The sequence below is a fragment of the Corylus avellana genome, chromosome ca8 (genome assembly GCF_901000735.1).
Source record: "Corylus avellana chromosome ca8, CavTom2PMs-1.0".
NCBI classification, from domain to species: Eukaryota; Viridiplantae; Streptophyta; class Magnoliopsida; order Fagales; family Betulaceae; genus Corylus; species Corylus avellana.
In genome coordinates this window covers 21,460,600-21,485,095 of record NC_081548.1, presented here as the reverse complement: position 1 = coordinate 21,485,095, position 24,496 = coordinate 21,460,600, and the positions used below count along the sequence as shown (strand labels likewise).

Below are 24,496 nucleotides of genomic sequence, written 5' to 3'. Positions count from 1 at the left end.
CGACTTTTGGACAAATATTTCCTCCAAGCTAGGTAAGAAGAAATTCTCCAACCAAGTCTATAATTAGATTGACATATGTCCAAAATGCAAGTGAGAGTCATGCATTCATATATGCAATAAGCTAAATATTTTCAATTTCCACACGGACTATACTGTATGATTTGTTATAATATCTACATAACATAATTTGGAATATTTTCAGCATCCTTAATAAAAATGTTTCTTACATGCATGTTGCCGCTTAAAGGTTGCTCTATTGTCCCTTCATTGACGCTTCTTACACTTCACTATTTCATTGACTTGTTAGGTTATTGGATCCGAAAGCATTGGTGAAGAGGATCAGGCAACTCAAATCTCATGCATGATTCCTTGAAGGATATAGAGATTCCTTGGATCTCTTTTTTTCACACGATCAAGCGCGCGTTCTAGCTTGGGAAAAATATATAATTGTACATTATTGCAAACCATCCCATTCTCTGTCTTCAACCGTTGCAGAAGTCCAATTTAAAGAGGATAATTTCAAAAGAAGAAATGCTAAGAGTCAATATTTTCTATATATATATATATATCCTATTTCTCTTTATCTCGTTTACAAGATAGAATTTCTTCAATTTTCGTTGTTTTTTTTTTCTGATTTACAAAATATAACAGAGATTGCTAATGACAAACTCAAAATTAGGATTTGACCAGTAAAAAACATGAAGACACACCATGAAATTAATCAAGCATAAATTTGAAAGCCAAATGCATTTCTCTAGGCCTAGGCTGGGACTTTTAATAACAATTAATAGTCCTATCAATTTTCAAAAAATAGGGTCATGAGTGAAATATGGATTAGTACTACACTGTTATACAATTATTATACAATTGAGATAATGTGATAATAAAAATTAGTCTTTTATTTTTTTATTTTTTATAAGTATTGATTTGAAGGTTAATTTTTACTACCATATCATCGATCAAGGTACGTATATGATAGTTGTATTACATTCTATTAAATACCATTACTCAATAGAAATATGACTTGTTTGCAATCATGCTCAAATTAATTTATCTTTGTGAACTCAACTGATTTTAATAAAAATTAAATTAACTTGAATTAAAAATAATAATAAAAATAATAAATAAAAATAAAAAGCCACACACACTCTCAAGTACTGTACACTCCATGATTTTTATCATTAGATTTTGGATTAATTACATTCATCAGTGATTTTCATTGCCACGTTATGAAGTATTTATTTTATTAAAGTATTGATTAAATTTAAATTCTGTCAATTTCACATTTTGAGCATATTAAGAAATCTGAGTGAGCGAGATTGTGTGCGACAGTACTGAAATAGCTTTGTTAATTCATTTCCCCAACTGTCCAACACTATATGTAGATCTAATGATTTTTTTGGTAGGATTTCTTTCTCAAAACTCAAAAGCGTACGTCTCTCTCACTCTGTCTGAAAAAGGATGATCTTTTTTCTTTTTCTTTTTCTTTTTCCCTTTTACGGTGCTACCACAAAAAGACACAGTTTTCTGTCCTTTAAGAGGATGCGTCCAACAGACACCAAACAGTTGAAGAATAGAAAAAGCACCAGCCGGAGCCCACCAACTTGATGGGTATTGGGTCAAGTCACCCATCAACCGAATTCATTTACACCTTCCGATCCTCCATAGTCCTTTCTTGCTCTACAAAATATGAAAATAAGCAGGAAGACTATATATCCATCATCCCATTTTCAGCTGTGAGAGAGTCTAGAGAGACAAGTAATATGGATCCGACGGCCATTACAGAGAAGCCCCATGCAGTATGCATCCCCTTCCCAGCTCAAGGCCACATAAACCCCATGTTAAAAATGGCCAAAATCCTCCACTACAGAGGTTTTCATATCACCTTCGTAAACACAGAGTTCAACCATAAACGGCTCCTAAAATCCCGAGGTCCCAACTCTCTCAACGGCCTCCCCTCCTTCCGATTCCAAACCATTCCCGACGGCCTTCCCGACTCCGACGCCGAAGCCACCCAGGACATAAAAGCCCTCTGCCGCTCTACAACAAAAAATTGCTTAGCTCCCTTCAGAAACCTTCTTTTGAAACTCAACGATACCGTTTCATCCAATGTCCCTCCAGTCACTTGCATAGTTTCGGATTGTGCCATGACCTTCACTCTAGATGCAGCAGAAGAGCTGGGCATCCCTGATGTTCTTTTCTGGACAGCAAGCGCGTGTGGGTTCATGGGCTACGTTCAATATCGCCGTCTCATTGAGAAGGGTCTAACACCACTCAAAGGTATGTACATGATACTAATCCACCAATCACAACTAACTTCCACTTTTCAATCTTCTTGCCATTTATTTGGGTTTTCTTTTTTCTTTTTTCTTTTTTTTTTTTGAAAAAAAAAATGCAATTAATGGTTTGATTTGGGGTGACGACCAATAATTTTACGGGGTTTAAAAGGTGATTGATCACTACCTACATGCAGTACGTAAGTCATATATATGGTAACCTGTACGTAGCTTGTATTTTTGGCGGTGATTAAGCAAATTGGGCATACATTGTTATGTAATTGGTGTTTATTAATTGATTTTCGGAAAATTTTCACAAAATTTTTTTGTACTTCCACCATTTTTTTTTTATTCATTTTATTTATTTTTTTACACTTTTTAAATGTTCAAACACTCTCAATTTATGGCAACTTTCAATTTTTTGCAATGTTTCATTTAGTTAAGATTTTTGCAAAATATGGGTATTTTGGAAATTTCGACAAGACTTAACGAAAAATCTTAGCGAAGGGGGACATTGCAAAAAATTAAAAATTCAATACTTTAAATTGAGAGTTTTTGAATGAAATAATGTCAAAACGTGTTGAAATTTAGGAAGCTTTTATGAAGCTTCTCCTTAATTTTTTTGATATGGTATGGATCCATTTTTTTTTTCTTATTGCTTACCAAATTATAATGGGTTAAATACTAAAAACCCTCATAAGGTTTGGACACTTTATTTTTTTCTCCTTAGGTTTTGATTTGTATCACAGGACACATGAGATACTTGTGGTTTTGATAATGACTAAATTGGTCATTCCATCCATTGACCATTAGTTGACTTAACGGAAGTCCACGTCACTGACATGTGGATCAATTAAAATTTGACACCTGGCATAAATGACCACGTCATCAGTGATAACGTGACCACCTAATTAATTTTTTTATTTTTTTAAAAAAATATATATTTTTTCAAAAAAGAAAGAAAAAAAAGAAAAATAATAAAATTGGGGGCCCATTTGGGGGTGGTTTTGACCACCCCCATCCAGCCTATGGCCACCCCCAATTTTTTTTTTTTTTAGAATTTTTTCCTTTTTTTTTGAATTTTAAAAAATAAATAAATTAGGTGGCCACGTCATCAGTGATGTGGATTTCCGTTAAGTCAACTAACGGTTAATGGATGGAATGACCAATTTGATCTTTATCAAAACCACAGATACCTCCTGTGATACAAATCAAAACTTAGAGGGAAAAAAATAAAGTGTCCAAACCCTAAGAAAATTTTTAGTATTTAACCCAATTATAATTAATCACTTTCTAAACTCCAACGAGCTATTTGTTACAGTCTCAAACTACAAGACCGAAAGTGCATTTAGCCATTTTTTTCTTTGCATCTTCGGCTAAACATCAACCACATGTCATTTATTTGCGACACACTTACTTAATTTGAAAATGTTTGTTAGTAGAAACGTGACCATAAGTCAGTCAATCGAAATGGTCACCTAAGATTTGGTACTGCTAATATGTTATTAGTGTAAACATGCCCAATTTAAGGTGTAAATTGTTCTCATGGTATTACTTATTGAATTTCTTAATTGTTATACAGATGCGAGCTATTTAACAAATGGGTATTTAGAAACGGTCAAGATTGGATTCCAGGTATGAAAGGTATTCGCTTAAGGGATCTTCCGAGCTTCGTTAGAACCACGGACCCAGATGATACAATGCTAGATTTTCCAATGATTGCTCAAAAAGCTTCAGCTGTCTTCTTCAATACCTTTGATGCCTTAGAGCATCAAGTGTTAGACGCTCTCTCATCCATGTTTCCTCCTATTTACCCAATTGGTCCCCTACAATTTCTCCTAAATCAGATCCCGGATAATAATCATATATTAATTGACTCAAATTTATGGAAAGAAGAAGCTGGGTGTCTCGAATGGCTGGACAAAAAAGAACCCGACTCTGTTTTTTACGTGAATTTTGGAAGCGTAACGGTCATGACATGCGATGAATTGGTTGAATTTGCTTGGGGACTTGCAAATAGCAACCAAACATTCTTGTGGATAATAAGGCCTGATCTTGTGGGGGGTGATTCGGTCATTCTTCCTCCGGAATTCTTGGCAGAGACCAAAGAAAGGGGTATGTTGGCAAATTGGTGTCCTCAAGAACAAGTTCTCGGCCATCCATCTATCGGAGGGTTCTTGACGCACAGTGGGTGGAATTCCACGATCGAAAGTGTGTGCGGCGGAGTGCCGATTATCTCTCGGCCATTTTTGGCGGAGCAACATACCAATTGTCGATACTCTTGCAATGAGTGGGGCATAGGCATGGAGATAGAGGGCGGTGTTAAGAGAGAAGAAATAAAGAACCTTGTTAGAGAGCTGATGGTGGGAGAGAAGGGGAAAGAGTTGAGGAAGAAAGCTGTAGAGTGGAAAAAGTTGGCAGAAGAGGCCACTAGTAGGCCTACTGGGTCATCCTACGTGAATCTTCACAAAATGATTAATGAAGTTCTTCTATCTCCACAAGATTAGGTTATATATATTGGATTATTTTAATTATCGTATTCTTGCCGTGTTCTTCAATTTAATTCTGGGGATTTTTTTTTATATATTTCTATTTTCGGTATTGAAGATCATGTATGACAAATTTGTAATATGAGTAACATTATTTAGTAAGGTGCAATTAAGATAATGTGAAAGCAAAAATAAGTTTTTTTGTTTAATAAGGACTTGTAAAAAAAAAAAAAAACTAAAAGATTATTTTTTTTCTTCCACGTTATTTCAATTGTATGTCAGTAGCATATCAGTCTATTAAATAGTAATTCTCTATCGTGTATATATATATATATATATATATATATATATATTCAAAAATCAATGAAAACATTGGAGAGGTTGGAGATCAACTTTCACATGAATGTCCTCACGTGAAGATCTGACATACTTGAATATTGCCTCACTGCCTAGGTCATCACCAAGTCTCCTAATCCTTGCATTGTCCGCCTCACTACTTGGGCCATCGACCACACAAGGCAACCATTTTATATATGGTCGCCTCACTACTTGAGTTATTATTACAGTAAAAAATATTAAGTTTACAAACAAATTTTATAAAAAAAAAATTTAAAACATGATTTAGCACAATATGATTGAATTTTTCAAAAGTTGAATTTATCTCATTTCTAATTATGTTGTAAAAAAAATTTTTGTAAAATTTATTTGTAAGCCTAGTATTTCTCTATTACAGTTGGCACACTTGGTCGCCTCACTACTTGTACCGGTCCTCACCAAGTCTCCTAGTCCTTGTTTTCCTGCCTCACTGCTTAAGCCATCGACAATGAGAATACCAAAAAAGCTCCAAATTAAGTAACCAAAATCACCCTAAGATTTCACATGCACAGAATCCCCAAAAGACCCGAAAGAACAAAAGGCCTGAAATAATTAGCAGTTTGATTGGTGGAGAGCTTCAATCTACAATGGTGCGCACTTTGAAATACCATGACACTCTAATTGGTATCAGTCCATGTTGGTATTATAGGGTTTTTTTTTTGGGTTAATCCAAATGATCATTTGTAGGATTTCTAAGATATATCATTTTAAGGTCACATATTATATTGAGATACATCTGCCGTGGTAGATGACTCCTTTAAAGAGTACAGATTCATGCCTCAAGTTCCAATTAGAAAATAATATATATAAACTCACATTATTTTCACTAAATTTCCCATCACACCCCTGGTCATCTTCATGTGGTTCCCCAACTAAAAACCACTTGAACAGTGATTTTCTGCAATAAATTTTTACTTTATCAGTATATCATAATGCAAAAGTATGTAGGGTATGAATGTTTGGCAATACTTAAGAAGATCAATTGTGGGAAAATATGCATTTAGCCATTGGCATGATATTTACAGTAGCAATTATGATAGAGGTGTTAGCAGATGATTGTGTTGAATTGATAGTGCTTTGGCAACAATAGAGGAAGATGGGTAATAAGGGTCACAACAGAGGCACAAGAGAGGTTGATGGTGGGGCGTACAATGTTAAAGAGGTTGAGACAGAAAAAGTGGCAATTGTTACAACGAAGATGTTTATGGTAGTTACGAATCAGTTGCAATGAGGAGCTGCTTTAAATGGTGCCTCAACAGTGAATGCGGTAATGTGATTGTAGTTGTGGTGATAATGTATTAGTGACAGTTAAATAAAGAAGTTAAAACTTTATTAGCCACTAAGAATCATGCATAGCAATTCAGCAGCCGGGAAAAACATTCAAGTTCGATCAGCAAACACATATTTTACCCGCTTTTTAACTTTCTTGCCTTCAGTATCATTAAAAGCTACTAAAATAACAGAAACACCACTCACCTTTGTTGCCACAGGAGTGTCCCTTGTCATACGTGCAAACATGTTTAGCTGTAGAGTCTAATTTTTTATCAGTAGTTGTTAAAAAAATAATAATAATTATTGGTACCATCATATCAATCAATCCTATAAAATGCAATGTTGTGGGGCACTTTTGTTTGTTTTGGGACATGGTTTCCTCAGTTCTGTGTTTTAACATTGTGAAGCTTAGGATGGATTTTGTTGTGATACCTAATGTGATGTTTTCCTAATTGTATTTCATTGTGAATATGCTTTTCAAAAAGTGGAGTCGCCCAATTAGCGCTGCTACGAGGAGAAAGATAAATAGGAGCCTTATTTCAATTTAATAGGGCTGTCGATTCCTGTTAGGGTGTCTGGTGAATTAAAACAAAATGATCAAGAAATTTATTTTGTTAAATATTATTCGTATCGACTAGAAATCACTCCTTCAGCAGAGAAAATTTTATTCCGCATGGCCACATTTCAATGCCACAGACTGTTTCATTAAAAACTCCCAAGTTTTGTGGATTAATGCCTCTACAGTTATATTGCACTCTTATGGCCAGAGATGACAGCCATTACCCTTGTTCATTACACTGTAGTTCTAATTAACGGACGGACAAATTCCTGGTGTATGACGGTCATCGACAAAAAAGGCCGGTAGGAGACCTATTTTACCCAAACCTCTAGACTTACATGGCATTCACTAAGCCACGGGTACAAATTTTTTAGGTGAGAAAGGTTGAAATCCACAACCACATAAGAAATACAAAGTATAATTTCATACCTTGAGATAGTTAATGACCGACTATCATGATTGTTTCCTTTTCCTCTATAATGACTCTCTTAGTCATTTTCGATCCTTGGCTCTAAAGAGCTATCATGATTGTACATGTTTCATGAACAGATCTTTCAACAAGAGTCAACAACCATTTCACCATCAGGAGGGGCTGAACTATCACCAACTCTTTCCATTTCTATTTCCATTGCCACATTTTCATCATCCTCCACTTTTTCAACCTTCAATTTCTGCCAGCATAAACAAAAGACAAATATGGTAGATGTTGTGAATAATCCATATGACTAACTTAAGGGATCATAGCCAGCATAGCCCAAGAAAAATGACAAATAAATAAATTCGTTCAAAATGAAACATTCTCAAAACCATTTTGTATTAGTTACTTCTCCGTAACACCAAACCCTAGCTTTGTTTTTTATGCAACCTACAATATATAAATGTGAATGGTAGACAGAAACCCTAACTCCAGTGCCTTGGATGCGTGACTAAAGTTACTAAAAAAAAATTAAAAAAAGTTCAAGGCTTTTCCAATAGCAATTTTCAACTCAGAGAACTTCAATCTACAATGGTGTGCACTAAGAAATACCATGAAATTCTAATTGGTATCAGTCCATGTGGTTAATCCAAATGATCATTTGTAGGATTTATAAGATATATCATTTTAAGGTCACATATTATATTGAGATACGTCTGCTGTGTTAGATGACTCCTTTTAAGAGGACAGATCATGCCTCAAGTTCCAATTAGAAAATAGTATATATAAACTCGCATTATTTTCACTAAATTTCCCATCACATCCCTAGTCATCATAACGGAATAAGTGTCATGTGGTTCCCCAACTAAAAAGCACTTAAACAGAGATTTTCAGTAACAAATTTACTTTTATCAGTGTATCATAATGCAAAAGCATGTAGGACATGAATGTTTGGCAATACTTAAGAAGATCAATTGTGGGAAAATATGCATTTAGCCATTGACATGATATTTACAGTAACAATTATGATGGAGGTGTTAACATAGATGATTGTGTTGAACTGATAGTGCTATGGCAGCAAGAGAGGAAGATGGGTAATAAGGGTTACAGCAGAGGCAGAAGAGAGGCTGATGGCGGTGCGTGTAATGATAAAGATGTTTAAACAGAAAAAAGTGGCAATTGTTACAACGCAGATGTTTATGGTAGTTAAGTTAAGTATCAGTTGCAATGTGCAGCTGCTTTAAATGGTGCCTAAACAGTGAATGTGGTAATGTATTAAACTTAAATAAAGAAGTTAAAACTTTATTAGCCACTAAGAATCAAGCATAGCAATTCAGCAGCTGGGAAAAACATTCCAAGTTCAAATCAGCAAACACATCTTTTACCTCCTTTTAACTTTCTTGCCTCTTTTAGATGCAAGCCAAACATTGAACAATAATTTCCAACTTCAGGATCATTAAAAGCTACTAAAATAACAGAAACACCACTCACCTTTGTTGCCACAGGAGTGTCCCTTGTCATACGTGCAAACATGTTTATGTAGAGCTTTGAGTCTCTCTGGTTGCTTTCAGCTTGAAGTCGTTTCAAATTCTTCTGAATCAATTTCACCTCCCTGGAGAAAGAACCACAGGATGTTTGAGGGACTGCATAGCATATCACATCTAATTGCACGTAGCAGATTCTGACACCTTCAGTTACCTGTGCAGTGGATCAGTCTCAAGAACTTTCTTGATATCTAATTCTGCAGAGAAAAAATCTGAAGTTTCCATATAAGCTTGTGCTCGCCTGTACAAAGCTTTTACATTGTGGAACTCAATGTCTAGCACCTGCAAGAGGTTAGAATTTATAATATGAGACGATTTTGTTCTGATATTCCGCCCTTCTAAACAAATAGATACTATAAGCAGATTCATTTCCTCCTTCCAACTTGACACTATAAAACTTGCAGAGATTATTCACCCCACTATGCAATATTTTCCTGCGGGTGGCTCCTATATATTCATTTTTTATGGTTGCTGCATTTGCCAATCTGTGACAGCAGTAATGTGCAAATAAAATAGTGTACAGAGTGGCACTGCCATCATTTTACTGGGAAAAAAAAAGTGCATAAATAATTTTAATCGATCCTTTCTCAGTGAAATCATGACAGCTTTCACAACATCATGTACCATGCTGTGAGCCTGAGACACATTTGTGATTACAAGCACAAGGAACACTTCAGAAGAACTAGACCCAAGCCCATAGGGTCCTCAAGGCAAAAAACAAAGTCAGAACAGCAAACTTTTGATCACCAATGCCTTAATTGAAAAAGATTATTGTCAACCCCACGATCCAAACATTTGAATTGCCTGGCTTCAGGGATCTCATTCATTGGATCTTAATAATAGCCACATTGTCCACAAACAGCACGGGAAAAGACCAGCCCATTTCCTTTGCTTATCAATTTCTATGTCATCCATAATCTCATTTATACATCTCCTTTAATTGTCAATTCTTCCACCTTTAAATATGCTTAGTTCACTCTATCCGGGAAGAAGTTTTCAAGTAATCCAGTGCTTTACTTCTCTATATGCATATTGGTTGGATTTTTTTTTTTTTTTTTTTTTTCCATCTTTGGTCTATATTTCTTCTTACAGAATCTACCTGTGAACATAACTTGATTGTTCCCTGAAAGTCATGTAATTTGAGGCTACATGCTGCACGGTTCAACCAGCAAGCAACTCTTAATTTTTTAGCAAGCTTTTCCTCATCATCCCCAAACGATTCATCTTCACTTATGTAGTCTGCAGCCTGAGAGAATACAATATAGCAACTCAGACTATAAGCTAATCAAACTGGATTTAGATGTGCACACAGGTACATATCGAGTTACCTTGTCATATTTTTTCCCTGCTTGTTGATACTTTCCAGTTTTAAATAATAGATTGCCTTCTTCTTTCTTCATTCTAGCAGCCTCAATCTTCTCACTGTTACTCATTTCCGAAGGTGCTTTTTCCTTTTTACCAAAGAAGTAATAAGTAAGCAACAAGATAAATTAGAGAATATGCTGAAAGGATCCAAATATTCGATCTAGTAATATATACTGGCTCAACACATACGGAGCTTACAAAGAAAAACACCAAAAAATGTCATCAAAACCTCATCATTGTTATTTTTAAAAAATAAAATTAAAAATTAAAAAAAAAAGTCCAAGCTTCTATATGCTAACAGAGAACAACATTGCTCATGTTGAATATATTTTTCTCTAATTAATGAAATCAAATTGTCCCGCAATGTAATGATAATCTTATAAAAAAATCAGAAAGATAGGAATGATATCTCATTGTTTAACCTACAATTTCATCAAAATGATTGTTACCTTAAAAAAATCTAACATTTCAACTTCATAGACTACATTTGAAGATGGTGGAATTACAGCAAGATCCCGCCTTACTTCACTGCTTCCAAATCCAAAATCAGGATGTATAGTCAATATCGCTCGCTCTCCCTTCTTCATTGTTGCCACTGCTCGGTCTAGACCAGCAATTACTTGTTCTACAGACAGCAAGGCAAAGTCTAGTCAAAGCGGCTTTTTAACAATCAGACAAACAAAATGTATAACATAAAGAGGATATCAATAAAGTTTAGGAATAAAACCGACCTTCATCAGTTATAAACTCCAAAGGCTGCTCTCCATCAATTCCTTTTTTCTCAAATACAGTGCCATCTTCCAGCCTAGCCACATAGCTAACTGCAAAGTGGGAATTTATTACAACAGTTTAACATATAAAATCATGTGACCTTACAGGTCCATTTGATTCAAAACATATAACCTCGCTTGACGTTTCCAAGATACAAGATTTTATTTCCCCTGAATTTTTAATGGTGCTATTCTTCATGCACTGTATGATAACATTTTACATTCAAGTAAAAAGTTTGGACTATTTGTTTATCTTTGGTTGCTGACTTTGATACATAGTTCTTTGTCTTTGTTTTTATCTAAGTAACACATTAAAGTAAAGAGATACAGCAGATCCAAGGACAAATTCAAGAATTTTCCAAGTTGAATACTAAACTTTGACTAACAGCCTTCATGATAAGGGAAAAGTAAGAAGCTTTTTGCACGCCTGGTGCATATGAATTGACTTTAATTTGATAATTTATATCTATTTGATATCTCCATAATTCTGTGCAAGAGCAAAAGAATGATTTGTATAAAGAACTTTGAAGTATCTGAGCATGCCTGCATATGTTAAGTTTACCAAGTAACATCTCATATCATATCTATTATCTATAAATGTTTGAAATTCTAAATTCCTATTCAGATCCAAGTCAATTCCACCCTTCACAACTTTGCAATCCAAGTGAATTTTGACAATATTGCAAATAGTAATGTACACATCGGTCTACTTACTAGTAACAGTTGCACCCTCATTAGCAACAACAGCACCTTCACCTTCTTTTAAGATCTTCTTAAATACTTTGGAATCACCAATAATGTCAATAACAGGCTTGAAGGAGACCAACTCCACATCAATGTTCAGCAAAGAACTTGGGGGAATTGAATGAACCCCATTACTCATGTTCCTCCCCTCCTCCCCAAAGGCATCTGCGAAAGATTTGTTGTTAGTACTTTTAACCTTGGGCAGGACTTCAAATCTTCAAAGTTAGGAAACAAGACAAGGTTTTTTTTAAAAAAAAAAAAAAAAAAGAATTATTAACTTACCTGGCTGTCATGTGAAGAAAAAAGAGAATCCGAAGCAATTCATTAGCTAATACATGGCCAAAAAAGAAGAAGAAGAGAGGATCTTGATAGCTTTTACAAGATACATTAGAAGGATCCCAGAACTCACCCTCGCAACAAATGCTTGTATATTTGAAGCATGCCATTACTCACTCCACTTAATATCCTATGAAGCACTTATCATGACCTCCACTAAACCATAAGCAAATCACAATTTTAAAATTTAATTAATTTTGTTGCATTGAGTAGGTGGGGAGTGTGATGGACTGCTTGGGGTTCACACGCTAGACTCTATAGAAATGAATATTGGGTAACAGATTGCTCTCGACATGCCCAACTCTAAACTTAAGAATGGGAACAGCACCAAATTTAAATACATAGAGTTGAAAAAGTCCAGCCATTCATAATTTACACTTCTCCCAATTCTTATTTCGTTATTTCTCGCCTCTGAATACAACTATGACACTCAAGAACACCCCTTATCTCAGCCTATCCCGAGGAGAACACCACAAATTCTAACATAACTGTTGATAACAAGAAGGATGCAAAGACGTACACTGAGGTTGAACAACTAATTGGGCCTTCTCTCCCCTTCTCATGGTCCTTACAGCCTTTGGCAATGCTGGACAAAGATGACCTGCAAGAAACAAGCTAATCACCACGAATCGGCACTATAAACAGAACATTTACTATACCCTCTTTGGTACCAAAAAAAATTACCATCCTTCACATAAAATTCAAATCCTTCTTCTGTTGTCTCGGCAACAACAGTGCCATCATCCAGCGCCACTCGGTACTTCACTGGTATCAACAACAAAAAAATCCCTCAACATCTCCAAACAATTGAATTACAATACTCACACAGCCAAAACAGAATTAAAAAATTTTCTCACGTTTTTCATAATGATAATAGCAAAGTAAACAAAAAGAAAATAACATAATAAGCCTTAGAGCATTACCAAGAACTTCGTCCAAATCACCAGGAACCTCATTCCTGTCTCCCTTCTCCATTATTTTCTTGATAATTCCACCGCCTTTGCAAATATCCACCACTGTGATCCATGAGACGAGCTGGACTTCAAACTGAACAACTGAATTGGGCGGAACCGCGCCGTTGAGGCCCGCAGCTCCGTAGGCTAATTCAGGAGGCAATGTGAACATCGAGGTCTCCTCCTTCTGCATTGTAATTATCCCTTGATCCAGTCCAGTAACCACTTGACCTATCAATCCCCTTCAATGAACTAGTAAAATGAAACTAAACTAAACAGCGAATTGGATTTCAACAAACAAACAAAAAATTAAGAACTCACCGTTACCAAGCTTTATAGTCAAAGGTTCGCCTCTATCTCTGGTGGAATCGAACTTTGTTCCGTCAAGCAAAGTACCAACATAATGAACTGCATTCAATTGAACAATCATTTCCATCAACAAATTCAAATAAGAACAAAAGAAACTGAAATTGTGATTGACTACTAGTGTACCAGTGACTTCGTCACCGAGCTCAGGGGTCTCCCATCCATGGCCGCGCTTGAGGAGCTTCTTCTTGAGGCCAAAGCTACCGAGCTCGCGCTCGTCGCCGACCTTGAGAGGTGGCGCCGATTCGATCACCTCCCCAGGCTCTTCGTCGAGGTCGTCCTCGCCCTCGATTTCCGACTCGTTCGTCGCTTTCTCTGCCGCCATGGCGGGACCTTCCGATCGATCAATAGGAACCAGCGCGAGTGTGGTGCTTTACTGCTTTTGCTGGTGAGACTATGGTCTATGTGAGTCAAGTAAAGGTCCGCAAGATTGATCGGAAATACAGCGTTGGTGAGGTTATGTGGCGCGACGATTTGGTTCTAGTGACAGTAGCCACGTCATCATTGCTGTGACAGGGCATGTTCGTTATTTCAACCTAGTTGAAGAGGGCTATCTTGGTCTTTTTCTTTAATATGAATGATTTGGATCATGTAACCTTCTGGTTCGGATCTGGCTTCTATGCGGTAGTGAAAACTACCGCATATATGCTGTAGGCCAAAACGCTATCGTTTAGGTTTAGTAAAATAAGGCAGCACGTGAATTTTACGCCGTTTCAAAACGGCCGTCACAGTAAAGTTGCAGGCAAAGAAAAAGAAACCAACATGTTGAATTTGAAACGACACATGCTACATCTCGTCCAAAGTCTCCTAGATTGCTCCCAGGTCTTGTGTTTTTCTTTTTTGAATCTGCATATTCAAGGTGAACAGAAACAAAAAAATGGCATCGAGTACACTCTGTTTCCACTTTCAATACCTCTCAAATCTTATCAAAACAGGACAAATCTGAATCATTAGATAATGAAATGGTGATGCAAAAAGGAAAAGGACATAATCTCTAGCAAATCAACAAATATCTGTAGGCACAATGAAATATCAACAAAGAAGAAAAAATAATTTGGGTACTTGCCCATTTCGCTTATTCCAAGAAACCCATCAACAACTACATTTTTTTTGACATCAACAACTACATAATTCCATAGAAAGAGCAAGATTGAAAACCCCACTTACAGTCTCCAAACCTTCTCAAAAATCAACAAACCTCACCCACAGCCCACTCTGTGTTCGCGAGAGAAGAGAGATTACATCTAATTTGCAATTGAATCTCAAGGACCACCTGTTCTTCTCAGCCTTGAACCTGTCCTCGAACCTGGCCTTGGTCTCCTTGGGGGCAGTCACCTTCTTGTCCCTTGACTGAAGCACGTCCGGGGTGACCAGATCCTTGAGATTGCTAGACCCACTGTTAGTTTCTTTTTCTATGCCTGCAACTTTACTGTGTCGGCAGTTTTGAAACGGCGTAAAATTCAGGTGCTAGCACTTATTTTACTAAAGCTAAACGATATCGTTTTGGCCTACAGCATCTATGCGGTAGTTTTCACTACCGCATAGAAGCCGGATCCTTCTGGTTCTGGGTACTTCGAGGGCGGGGACACAGGAGTTCATAGGCTATTGGGCCAAGAACTCATCAACATTTTCTTTCCTTTTTCTTAATTTTCTCTGATTCTTTTGTTTTCCGCTTGTTTTTTTTTTTTTGTTTTTTTTGTTCTTTCTAATTTTTGTTTTCCGCTTGTTAATCAGATAAGACTATGTTTTGCCTTGCATTGATCCATCTAAATGGGTTCGTGATAGAGAGACAGGACTGGTTTGCAATCATGCTCAAAAGTAATGCTAGGTGGCAATCAATCCAGTGAAATTTGCATCCTTTTAAAATCTGAAGTTTTTTTAAAACATTGGGGGAGAGGGAAGGGGGTGCTGAATATTGAATAATCCTATTTGAGAACAAATTAACAAACAATCCCAATTCCATTTCATTCACCTTTTATACAAAACATTTCAAACGACACAAGATTAATAAAACCAACCAATAAGAGAGTAATTCTTACTCTCCCCACCCCCCACCCAACATGCATCTCTTACAAGCCTGGTTGCAGGAGATGATGATCAAAACTCAACACTTCTCTTTGTGACAGCGTAGCTTCTGCTTCTCGGATAAAACAAATCCGCCTTCCCGGCGCCAACACCAACTTCTTCAAAATCACACGGCCTGTCCTCGTCGATCTTGCCCATTCCGACGCTAGAGCTCTTGGGCAAACCCCTCGATCCGGCCATCATCACCGCCGACTGCGCCGCCTGCTGCTTGAGAATCATATCCACGTCAATCCTATCAACCAAAGTCCTAGTCGAGGCAGCTCTGATGAGCTCTTTCAAATCGTCATCGTCGCTGCACCTCGACGAGCTGACGCTGAAGCTCTTCGGCAAGGCAACCCCGCTGCCCATGCTCTGGCTGTGGCCCACTCCCTGTGCGCAGCTCGTCATGCTTCGGACGTAAAGGTCCTTTGTTTTCCCCAGAAGTCTAAAGGGTATTGTTATGAACCGGACGAACCTGTTTTGGTGGTGTCCCTTGATTCCCATTTTTGCTCGTCCTTGTGAGACAGTGGTGAAAGGTAAAGAAAGATTGGTGACAGAAAACCTTCTAATCGGAATTCAGAGAGGGATGGGTAGCTCTTGATGGCGTAGTGGGTGTGAGGGAAAGGCTTTGTAGAAGCAGTGCTGTAGAATAGGAAGGTAGGTGCGAAGGAAGAAAAGTAGAAAATGGTGAGATTTAATTGGACTTTCTCAAAGCCCGCCGGATTAGAAAACCAGATAAGAACTAGCTGACTAATCCTGTGTCAGAAAAGGTTGGCCAAATTTTAAAATTAAAAAAATAAATAAAATAAAAAATTGTGATAACTTGATTTTAGATTCATCAAATTAACATGCGATTTCACAAGCTTCTAAACCTTAAAACCTCTAGTTCTTAAATAGTAGCTCAATTAGATATGAATCACGCTTCATGAAGTGAATATTACTAGTTCGAATTCCTCTCTTCCTTTTCTTGTGTGAACATATCAAAAAAATATATGACAAAAGGGTTTAAATTTACTGTAATTGAAAGTTCAAGAATTTAAATTAAGAAATTTTGAAATTTAAAAATTTGTCAAATTGTATATTAATTTGAGTTTAAAGTAAAATTACTCCTAAAAATAATAATAATAATAATAATAAAAGAGATAAGGGATTGAGTCGACTGCTGGGTCTTCAACATTTATGCCATTCACACTTTGCTGCGTCACCGGGTATCCTAAGCTTGGAATGCAGACCAATTCCAATTCCATTCCATTCCACCTTCCTACCTGAAAGGGGCTTCTCATTTGTTTTTTTTTTTTTTTTTGGTACACAAATTTCGTTGAAAACAGATTAATTTTTTTAAAAAATAAGCCATGTCCCCATTTATGGCTAATTGGTCCGTCATCCTGATGGTCCCCATTAATTATTGCTCATGTTTATGGGACAAAAACATGGAAACCGACGAACCGTCGTCGGTGATGGTCCACTCTTGAGAAAATCTCTGTTTGGCCGGCCCACTGCATGAGTCAGCATGGTAAAAATGCATTAAAGTGACTTTAATGTTAAGATTTACTACACTAATTTTATACATCAGGTTGTGGGTTGGGATAAGGATTATCTATAGTTTTTTAAAAAATTGTAAATTCTCAAAATGTTTATTACGTCATAAAAAATGTCATAATTATTAAGATGACATGTTACGGAAATAGTTAAAAAGACCTTTTTTTTTATTTTTTTTTTATTTTTTATGACGGAAATTCTCTTAAGGTAGGGGCTCTTTAACCTATTCCTGCAGAATAAACTTCAATTCCGTGTATCATACTCCTGAAAAATTTTTTACACAGAACAAGGTACTCACTAGCTATTCAAGAGATGAGTGTAGCCTCAATAAACAGTTTGCACTTTGTGAGTTTCGGCCTCTGCAGTTCCTCAAGAACTTACGCTTCAATAGAAGCCACTGAGCCAAAAAATACAACTTTTACCTTAATTTATTTTTTTTACAATATAAATAACACAAACGTGAGAAAAATATATGCAATTCTCATTGATAATATGTCATTTTTTTTACAAGTAATATTTTTTTAAGTTGATTAATGTATAAAAATTAAAAAAAAAAAACCTAAATTTAATAATTTAAAAAAATTATGACCCTGTGCCTGTGGACCTCATACTAACCATCAGAGATTCAGAGGGCGGCAGGATAGTTTGATTATTTGATAGCTGTAGGCGCCCATCGTATCGGTTTCCGTCGTGCAATCATTTTCAATGGAGACGTAGTGATCAACCAACGTGTTCAAAGAAATAGATAGAAAGGACGAGAGAGGTAGCCAGGTAGGACAGAGAGGGAGGAAAATAGGAAGATTTGAATAATGCATATGGGGGAGCAATCTGTTATCATAAAATGAATGACTAAAATGAAATTGTGTGGCTCAAGAGTCAATAGCAATTTACAACTATTTTCAAGAATCAAAACATCTTTTCAGATTTTATTTTGTGTATCTCATCTTTCATTCGTTATCTCTTTTTTTTATATATAAAATTAATAAAATATATGACTGATTAGCTACTAGCCTACTGCTAATCACAGAACTTAAATAAGAAAACTTGTAAGGATAAGGGGAGGGGTATGATGGTCTCATTTGAACTCGTTATAGTGGTCAAATTTCTTTGGGGGAAAATTAATTAATACATTTGACAAAAAGGCCTCGGTTTCAAACAATATAACAGTGATTTTCTTCAATAATAATTACTAATTTTCTAATATAGGGCCCGTGGTGATGGGCTTGGAACGTCACGCACACCTCACCATTGGCTCCAGCTCACATCAAACAGAATAATAAGTATACTAATGGTTAAAAATTTAAAAAAAATAATAATAATAATAAAAAGGTAGAGACTAATGGTTAAGTTATGCACACTCCTCTTTTTTTAAAAACAAAAAAAAACAAAAACAAAAAAGTGGTTCTCATTAAAATTGCTAAAAGACAGCAATCAGTTCTTACTGTTAACAATACTATCCTAGCAGCCCAACATTCGAATCAAGATAAGGCAATTACTTGACATTCAAATCAAGTTGATAAGACAGGTGCTACGTAGAAGATAATGAAGACTTTGAATTTCAAATCAAGATGATAAGGCAAAAGATTAATCTCTATCTTTTCAGTTGTAACTTTATCTCTTTTATAATCTTATCTCTTGTTGTTAACTATATTTAAGTGTAAGTCTATATATATTTCAATATACTTACGGGATAGATACATTATCTATTTCTCTTTCATATATTTTCTGTTTTATGGTATCAGAGTCATTAAGGCCTACACTATCTCTTCGATCTTCCATGACTTCTTCTAGCTCAAATCAATCTTTTACTTTTTCTCCGCCAAATGTTACCTCTCAAAATTACTTCAAACTTGACAATCACAATTACATCCGCTATTGGTTGACTCAATTTGAGTTCATTTTGCGTGCTCATGAATTAATGGGTATTGTTGACAGTATTGGGCCATGCCCTCTGATGTAGGTAAGGAAGTATCTAATCCAGATTATGCTATTTGGACTAAGAAGGATCAATGCCTTCTTAGTTGGATTAATATTAGTTTATCAGATTCTATTTTGTTCACAGTGTATGGACTTCGTACATCCAAACAAGTCTGGACAACCTTGGCAAGCCGATTTGCTTCCCAATCAAAGTCTCATGTGCTCAATTTGAAGAGAACTTCAAACTATTCGTCAAGGAACGAAGACGTGTGCTGAATTCATGCAAACTGCAAAGGGCTGGGCTGATAAGCTTGCAGTTGATGGTAAGCCTTTAGATGATGAGGAACTTATCTTCTTCATATTGGTTACAATATCACAAATTGGATAAGGAAAACCATCCTGCCATTCTATAGAATCGTCTTGCCGAAGAGCCAGCTTGGCTAGATGGTGAACGGCACTATTAGCCCGTCGACTAATATGCTGTACCTCCCAACCCTGCCATTGTCGTAAACTCTCCTTGGCATCATTCACAAATTGCCCATAGATAGCCCAACAACATCCCTCCTTCTGTAGCATTTGTGCTATTTCTAGAGAGTCCCCTTCCAAAATAATTTTCCGTCTCGCTAGCTCTACTGCTTCCCATGTTGCTTGAGCTTCGGCCATAGCGGCTGTGTTTGGCAATAGAATGGAAAAAGAAAGTGGAACGGTACTGTAGTAGACTTGATTGATATATAAGAAAAAAGTAAGAATGTTTTGTATAAAAAAAAAAAAAAAAAAAAATTGTTTTGTAGTAATTTTTTTATTTAAATACTAATAAAAAGTGGTTAATATGATGTAAAAATTAAGAATGTTGAGGTTAATTTTGAGAAATTTTTTTTGAATTTTTGGGTTTGTTCCGGTCCGGTCCTTTGCCAAAGACAGCCGTCCTATACAAACCCCTTATTCGCACAAAACATCGCTACAGCCTTCCCTTCATGGTCCCGCGCTATAACTCCCACTGATAGGGAATCTACCCTTGTGATCACTAGGAATCCTAATTCAAAGTACCGAGGGTAATTCTATCAGAGGAAGAAGAATAAGGGATAAGGGTTACCTCATTTATCTAGGAGTTATTATCTTATCTAGGTTATCTTATTATCTTATCTTGTTAACTTATTTGTTAGTCAGTATCATTTTAGCAGATATCTCTTGTGGAGATAAAATTAGTTATCTTTATTTTAAATAGTAATTATCATGAGTATGAGTTGGCTATTTATTGGAATGTAGTAGGGAAGAGAGAGTCATTGAAGTATTTTATCAAACACGTATGTGTAATCGGTGTCTCCTACCTCGAGTGGAGAATTATCAATAATATTTCCCATTTCATTTCAATTAGCATCCACAATCCATCAATCCAACATTCCGAACCTATCAATTGGTATCAAAGCACTGACGACCCAGAAGGAACGCATTAAGAAACTGGAGGTAGACGTCCAGGAGATCAAGACCTCCGCATCAGCCAGTCGTTGAAGGTGGCATTGGAGTCCATGTCCAATTCCCATGGTGACTCTTTACGTCAATCTGAGAAAGAAACTAAGGAGTCCAACAATACTGGCAGACATAAACACCACCATGACAATCGCGAGGATGGTCATTATACCAAACCTATGAAGATGGATTTTCCTAGGTTCTCGGGGGATGATCCCATCGTGTGGCTTGATCAGGCTACTCAATTCTTTGAGTATCAAAAAAACCGAGGACGACAAGAAGGACACGCTTGCTGCCTTTTACCTGGAAGGGGAGGCAAATCAATGGTGGCAATGGCTGAAAAAGGGTTACCACATCGACAATGTAGTTGTTACCTGTATCATCTTTAAGAAGGAGTTGTTGGCTCGATTTGGCCCAACAGAATTTGAAGATTACGATGAATCCTTTTCACGTGTGCAACAACGGGGCACCTTGAGGGATTATTTGAAGGAGTTTGAGAGACTCGCCAATCGGGTGGTTGGATGGCCGCAGAAGGCCTTGATCGGCACCTTTTTGGGAGGTTTAAAGGCTGACATCTCCACGGATGTGAGGACGTTCAAACCTCGGACATTGAGAGAGGCCGTGAAATTTGCGCTCATGAGGGAGGATGAACTGCAACGCACAAAAACGACTCCACCGCCAACCGATCCACTGAAATCCACCCTGCAACCCAATGATTCCCCAACTCAAGTGAAGTTCCCCAACTCAAGTGAAGAAGCTCTCATGAGAGGAAATGCAACGAAGGAGAGAACAAGGGCTATGTTTCAACTGCAATGAACGATTTACCCCAGGCCATCGATGTGCTGCAAAACAATTGCTTATTTTTTGGGCCGAGCCAATGGCTGGAGAAGAACTCAAAGATGCCACTTGGGCAGATGTTGATTGCCTCCGGCAGCAGTTTTCGAACCACGAACTTGAGGACAAGGATCGTGTCCAAGGAGGGGCAATTGATAGGGAATCTACCCGTGTGATCACTAGGAATCCTAATTCAAAGTACCGAGGGTAATCCTATCAAAGGAAGAAGAATAAGGGATAAGGGTTACCTCATTTATCTAGGAGTTGTTATCTTATCTAGGTTATCTTATTATCTTCTTTGTTAGTCAGTATCATTTAAGTTATTAGCAAATATCTCTTATGGAGATAAGATTAGTTATCTTTATTTTAAATAGTAGTTATTATGAGTAGGAGTTGGCTATTTATTGGAATGTAGTAGGGAAGAGAGAGTCATTGAAGTATTTTATCAAACACGTATATGTAATCGGTGTCTCCTACCTCAAGTGGAGAGTTATCAATAACATTTCCCATTCCATTTCAATTATCATCCACAATCCATCAATTCAACATCCCGAACCTATCACCCACTCCCATCCGATTCCGATTCTTATCTATCGAGGCATCCTAGTTTAGCTTTATACTTTATGCTACCGATAGGAGGCTTAGACCATCCGGTAGTCAGTGGTTGTTGAAGCTTACCATGCACATTCCTGCTCCCTGCCTTGTAGCCTTCAAAAATTGTTCTTTCAATAATTCACCTTTTGTAACGGAAAATATTAAAAAAGACAGAGAAATTTAACTTTATTCTCAAAATTTTCATCACTTTTCTAATTACTTTCTTAATTTAACGTATTGAACTTTCAATTTTTTATAATGTTACCAATTCGTTAAGGTTTTTTTTTTTTTTTCGTTAAATCATAATAGAGAGGTGTCAAAATTACCAAAATTCCTGTTTCTTTTTTTGAAAAAAAAATAATAATAATAATAAATATTGCAAAAATTCAAGCATTAGTTAGAATTTAACAAAATTTGCAAAAATACTCACATATGAATTTTGAGATTTTTTTATTAAAAAAAAAAAGAGTAATTTAAAAAAAAAATTGATAAAATTTAACAAAAAAATATAACGAATGGATGACATTGCAAATGATAATCTTAAAGGTTTATCACGTATTTTTTTAATAACTTAAATGACATGTATTACTTTATTTCTTTCTTTCTTTTTTTTTAATGATGTGACCAACCCAAAGAAGGATCAATGACTTCAATTTTATGTGGCGTAATTTTTAGTTGATTAATCTTTTTTTTTTTTGGTTGTCCACACAAAAAGAAGGAGGATAATTCGAATTAGTGTCGATTAAGCTACTCATATAGACTTATAGTCATATGACATTTATTGCCTTTTCTTTTTTTCTTATTTTTGGTAATTAGTTAGTCAACGAAATTTTGATGGGTCATTGTGATTAGGTGTGATCGTGCATAAGACATGGCCTCTAAGACAACCTTTTGATTGTCTGTATCACTGGTTTTCGTTGGGTTCACACCTAATCACAGTAACCCAAAGTGAATACAAATCTTTTGATAGTTTGTAGTAGTTGTTAGTCAACGAAATTTTGGGTGTTTTCATTGGTTCCCTTCGCTACAGTTTCTGCATAGCTTTCAATCGCATGCGACTATGCCCTAAACTGCTCTAATTGTCCACTGCCATTGAAATTTCAAAGTTGATGGTAGAAGAGCTCTATCTTCCCCTGTGGATGAAAATTAAATTGACCCGTGGAGTGTTGACATGGGTTAATTGGAGACTTGGAGTCGTATATTGAGATAATTTTTTAAGGATTATCAAAAAGTGGGCAGGAGTGGTTACTTGATAACCACCCATTTACTTTAATTATAATTTATACCTTATTTGTCTCTAAAAGACACTTCACTTATTTTAAAATGTCTAATTATTTCACTATACTTAAAACTCCTCATTTCTTGACTCAGACGAAAGATTGTACATTGGTTTTAAAAACAACTATACAATTAAAATAATGCATACTGATTTTTATTATTATATTATAACAGTTGTATGATAATCGTCTATTAAATAATATTAATCTAACAAAATAAGGCTCTTCTATCTACATTCATTATCTCTGACTCTCTGAGTAACCATCATTGATCATAGAATTTGGAGTGCGGAGATTTTAAGGAGACTGGTAGCTTCTAGGTGACCGAGAAGAGTTGTTGATTCGTATGGTCGTGCAATGGACATGGGTTGTAAGACAGTCAAAAAATTAGAACAGTGAAAGACCGGCTTGCAGTGAGGTTGATGGGTTACTGTGAAAGATGATTGCATGGTGGAATAGTAAATTGGAAAATTATTCAAGTATAATAATCCCTCGCTTCAAATAGGAGAACACCTAAATTACTAATATTTTAAAAGTTTAAAATAGTGATAAAATTGACTTAATCCTAATATTTAATAACATAATCCTAATTAATTTAAAATATATTTTAACTGGAGCAGTAAACATATATCACCCTAAATCCATCCCAAACATTCCTCCACTTAGGGGTGTTAAGTGAGCGAAGTCCTCACGAGCAAGTTGGGAATCGGCTTGTATTCGACTCGATTATTAAATGAGATATTTCGTGAACATAAATACTAGTTCGAATATTAAACGAAGTAAATTTAACTCGACTCAATTAAACTTGCAAGCAGCTCGTATAAAATTCAAATTGGTAGTTGTTCATATTAATATTAAAAATTGATTTTTTTTTTTTAATAGCATCCTTTTATTATAAAATGATGCATATCCTTTCTTTGAAACCAAATGTCTTGCTGTATTAACGCATACTCGAATTGGCTCGACTCGACTTATTATTAGCTCGAGCTCGGGCATGATTTTTTTAGCTTGCCCTTGAGCTTGGCTCTTGAGCCGAGTCCAAACAATTGAAACAAAGAAAGCTCGCTCAAGCTCGGCTCGTTTACACCCCTCAACCCTTTCAATGGACCTTGTCCTCAGAGTACTTACAAACACTTGCTTTATGGGCTTAGCAGTTGACCATGGCCCATTCGTTTCTATCCTCCAAATTGTTTCGGCCCACTATTCCAGCAAAAACCTTAGTCGACTTAAAAAACCGACTACAATAGATTTCTGCGAATGAAAACGACGACGTTTCTCTGCACTAAATGAAAGGCATTCCCCACCACATGTTGCATCTTGAATTTGCACAACTCCCCAGA

General features: G+C 36.2%; 2 protein-coding genes and 1 pseudogene across 5 annotated transcripts; 1 reads left to right on the top strand and 2 right to left on the bottom strand.

Moving 5' to 3' along the window:
• Positions 1 to 1,763: 1,763 nt before the first annotated feature.
• On the top strand, positions 1,764 to 4,783 carry LOC132189145 (7-deoxyloganetin glucosyltransferase-like; annotated as a pseudogene).
• A 1,057-nt stretch (positions 4,784 to 5,840) lies between these two features.
• Positions 5,841 to 14,895, bottom strand: LOC132189143 (70 kDa peptidyl-prolyl isomerase-like). Of its 4 annotated transcripts, XR_009441010.1 has the most exons (16): positions 14,227 to 14,895; positions 13,591 to 14,112; positions 13,420 to 13,506; positions 13,069 to 13,329; positions 12,830 to 12,910; positions 12,666 to 12,746; positions 11,780 to 11,974; positions 11,027 to 11,116; positions 10,745 to 10,920; positions 10,259 to 10,381; positions 10,030 to 10,176; positions 9,085 to 9,212; positions 8,878 to 8,998; positions 7,401 to 7,642; positions 6,617 to 6,664; positions 5,841 to 6,038 (listed from the first exon to the last, which is right to left on the bottom strand). XR_009441010.1 is itself a non-coding variant. In XM_059603691.1 (14 exons), exons 2-14 carry the CDS (start codon positions 13,787 to 13,789, stop codon positions 7,526 to 7,528), a joined length of 1,806 nt encoding a protein of 601 aa, XP_059459674.1. In that variant the 5' UTR covers positions 13,790 to 14,112; positions 14,227 to 14,895; the 3' UTR covers positions 7,374 to 7,525. The 4 variants fall into 4 exon arrangements, 2 of the variants coding, with proteins under 2 accessions (XP_059459674.1, XP_059459675.1); XR_009441011.1 differs by lacking the exon at positions 6,617 to 6,664; XM_059603691.1 differs by lacking the exons at positions 5,841 to 6,038; positions 6,617 to 6,664 and having other exon boundaries at positions 7,374 to 7,642.
• Positions 14,896 to 15,404: 509 nt separating this feature from the next.
• LOC132189146 (uncharacterized) lies at positions 15,405 to 16,247 on the bottom strand. The gene has a single exon (XM_059603693.1). The coding sequence runs from the start codon at positions 16,030 to 16,032 to the stop codon at positions 15,562 to 15,564; it is 471 nt and encodes a 156-aa protein (XP_059459676.1). The 5' UTR covers positions 16,033 to 16,247; the 3' UTR covers positions 15,405 to 15,561.
• Between the last annotated feature and the right edge of the window lie 8,249 nt (positions 16,248 to 24,496).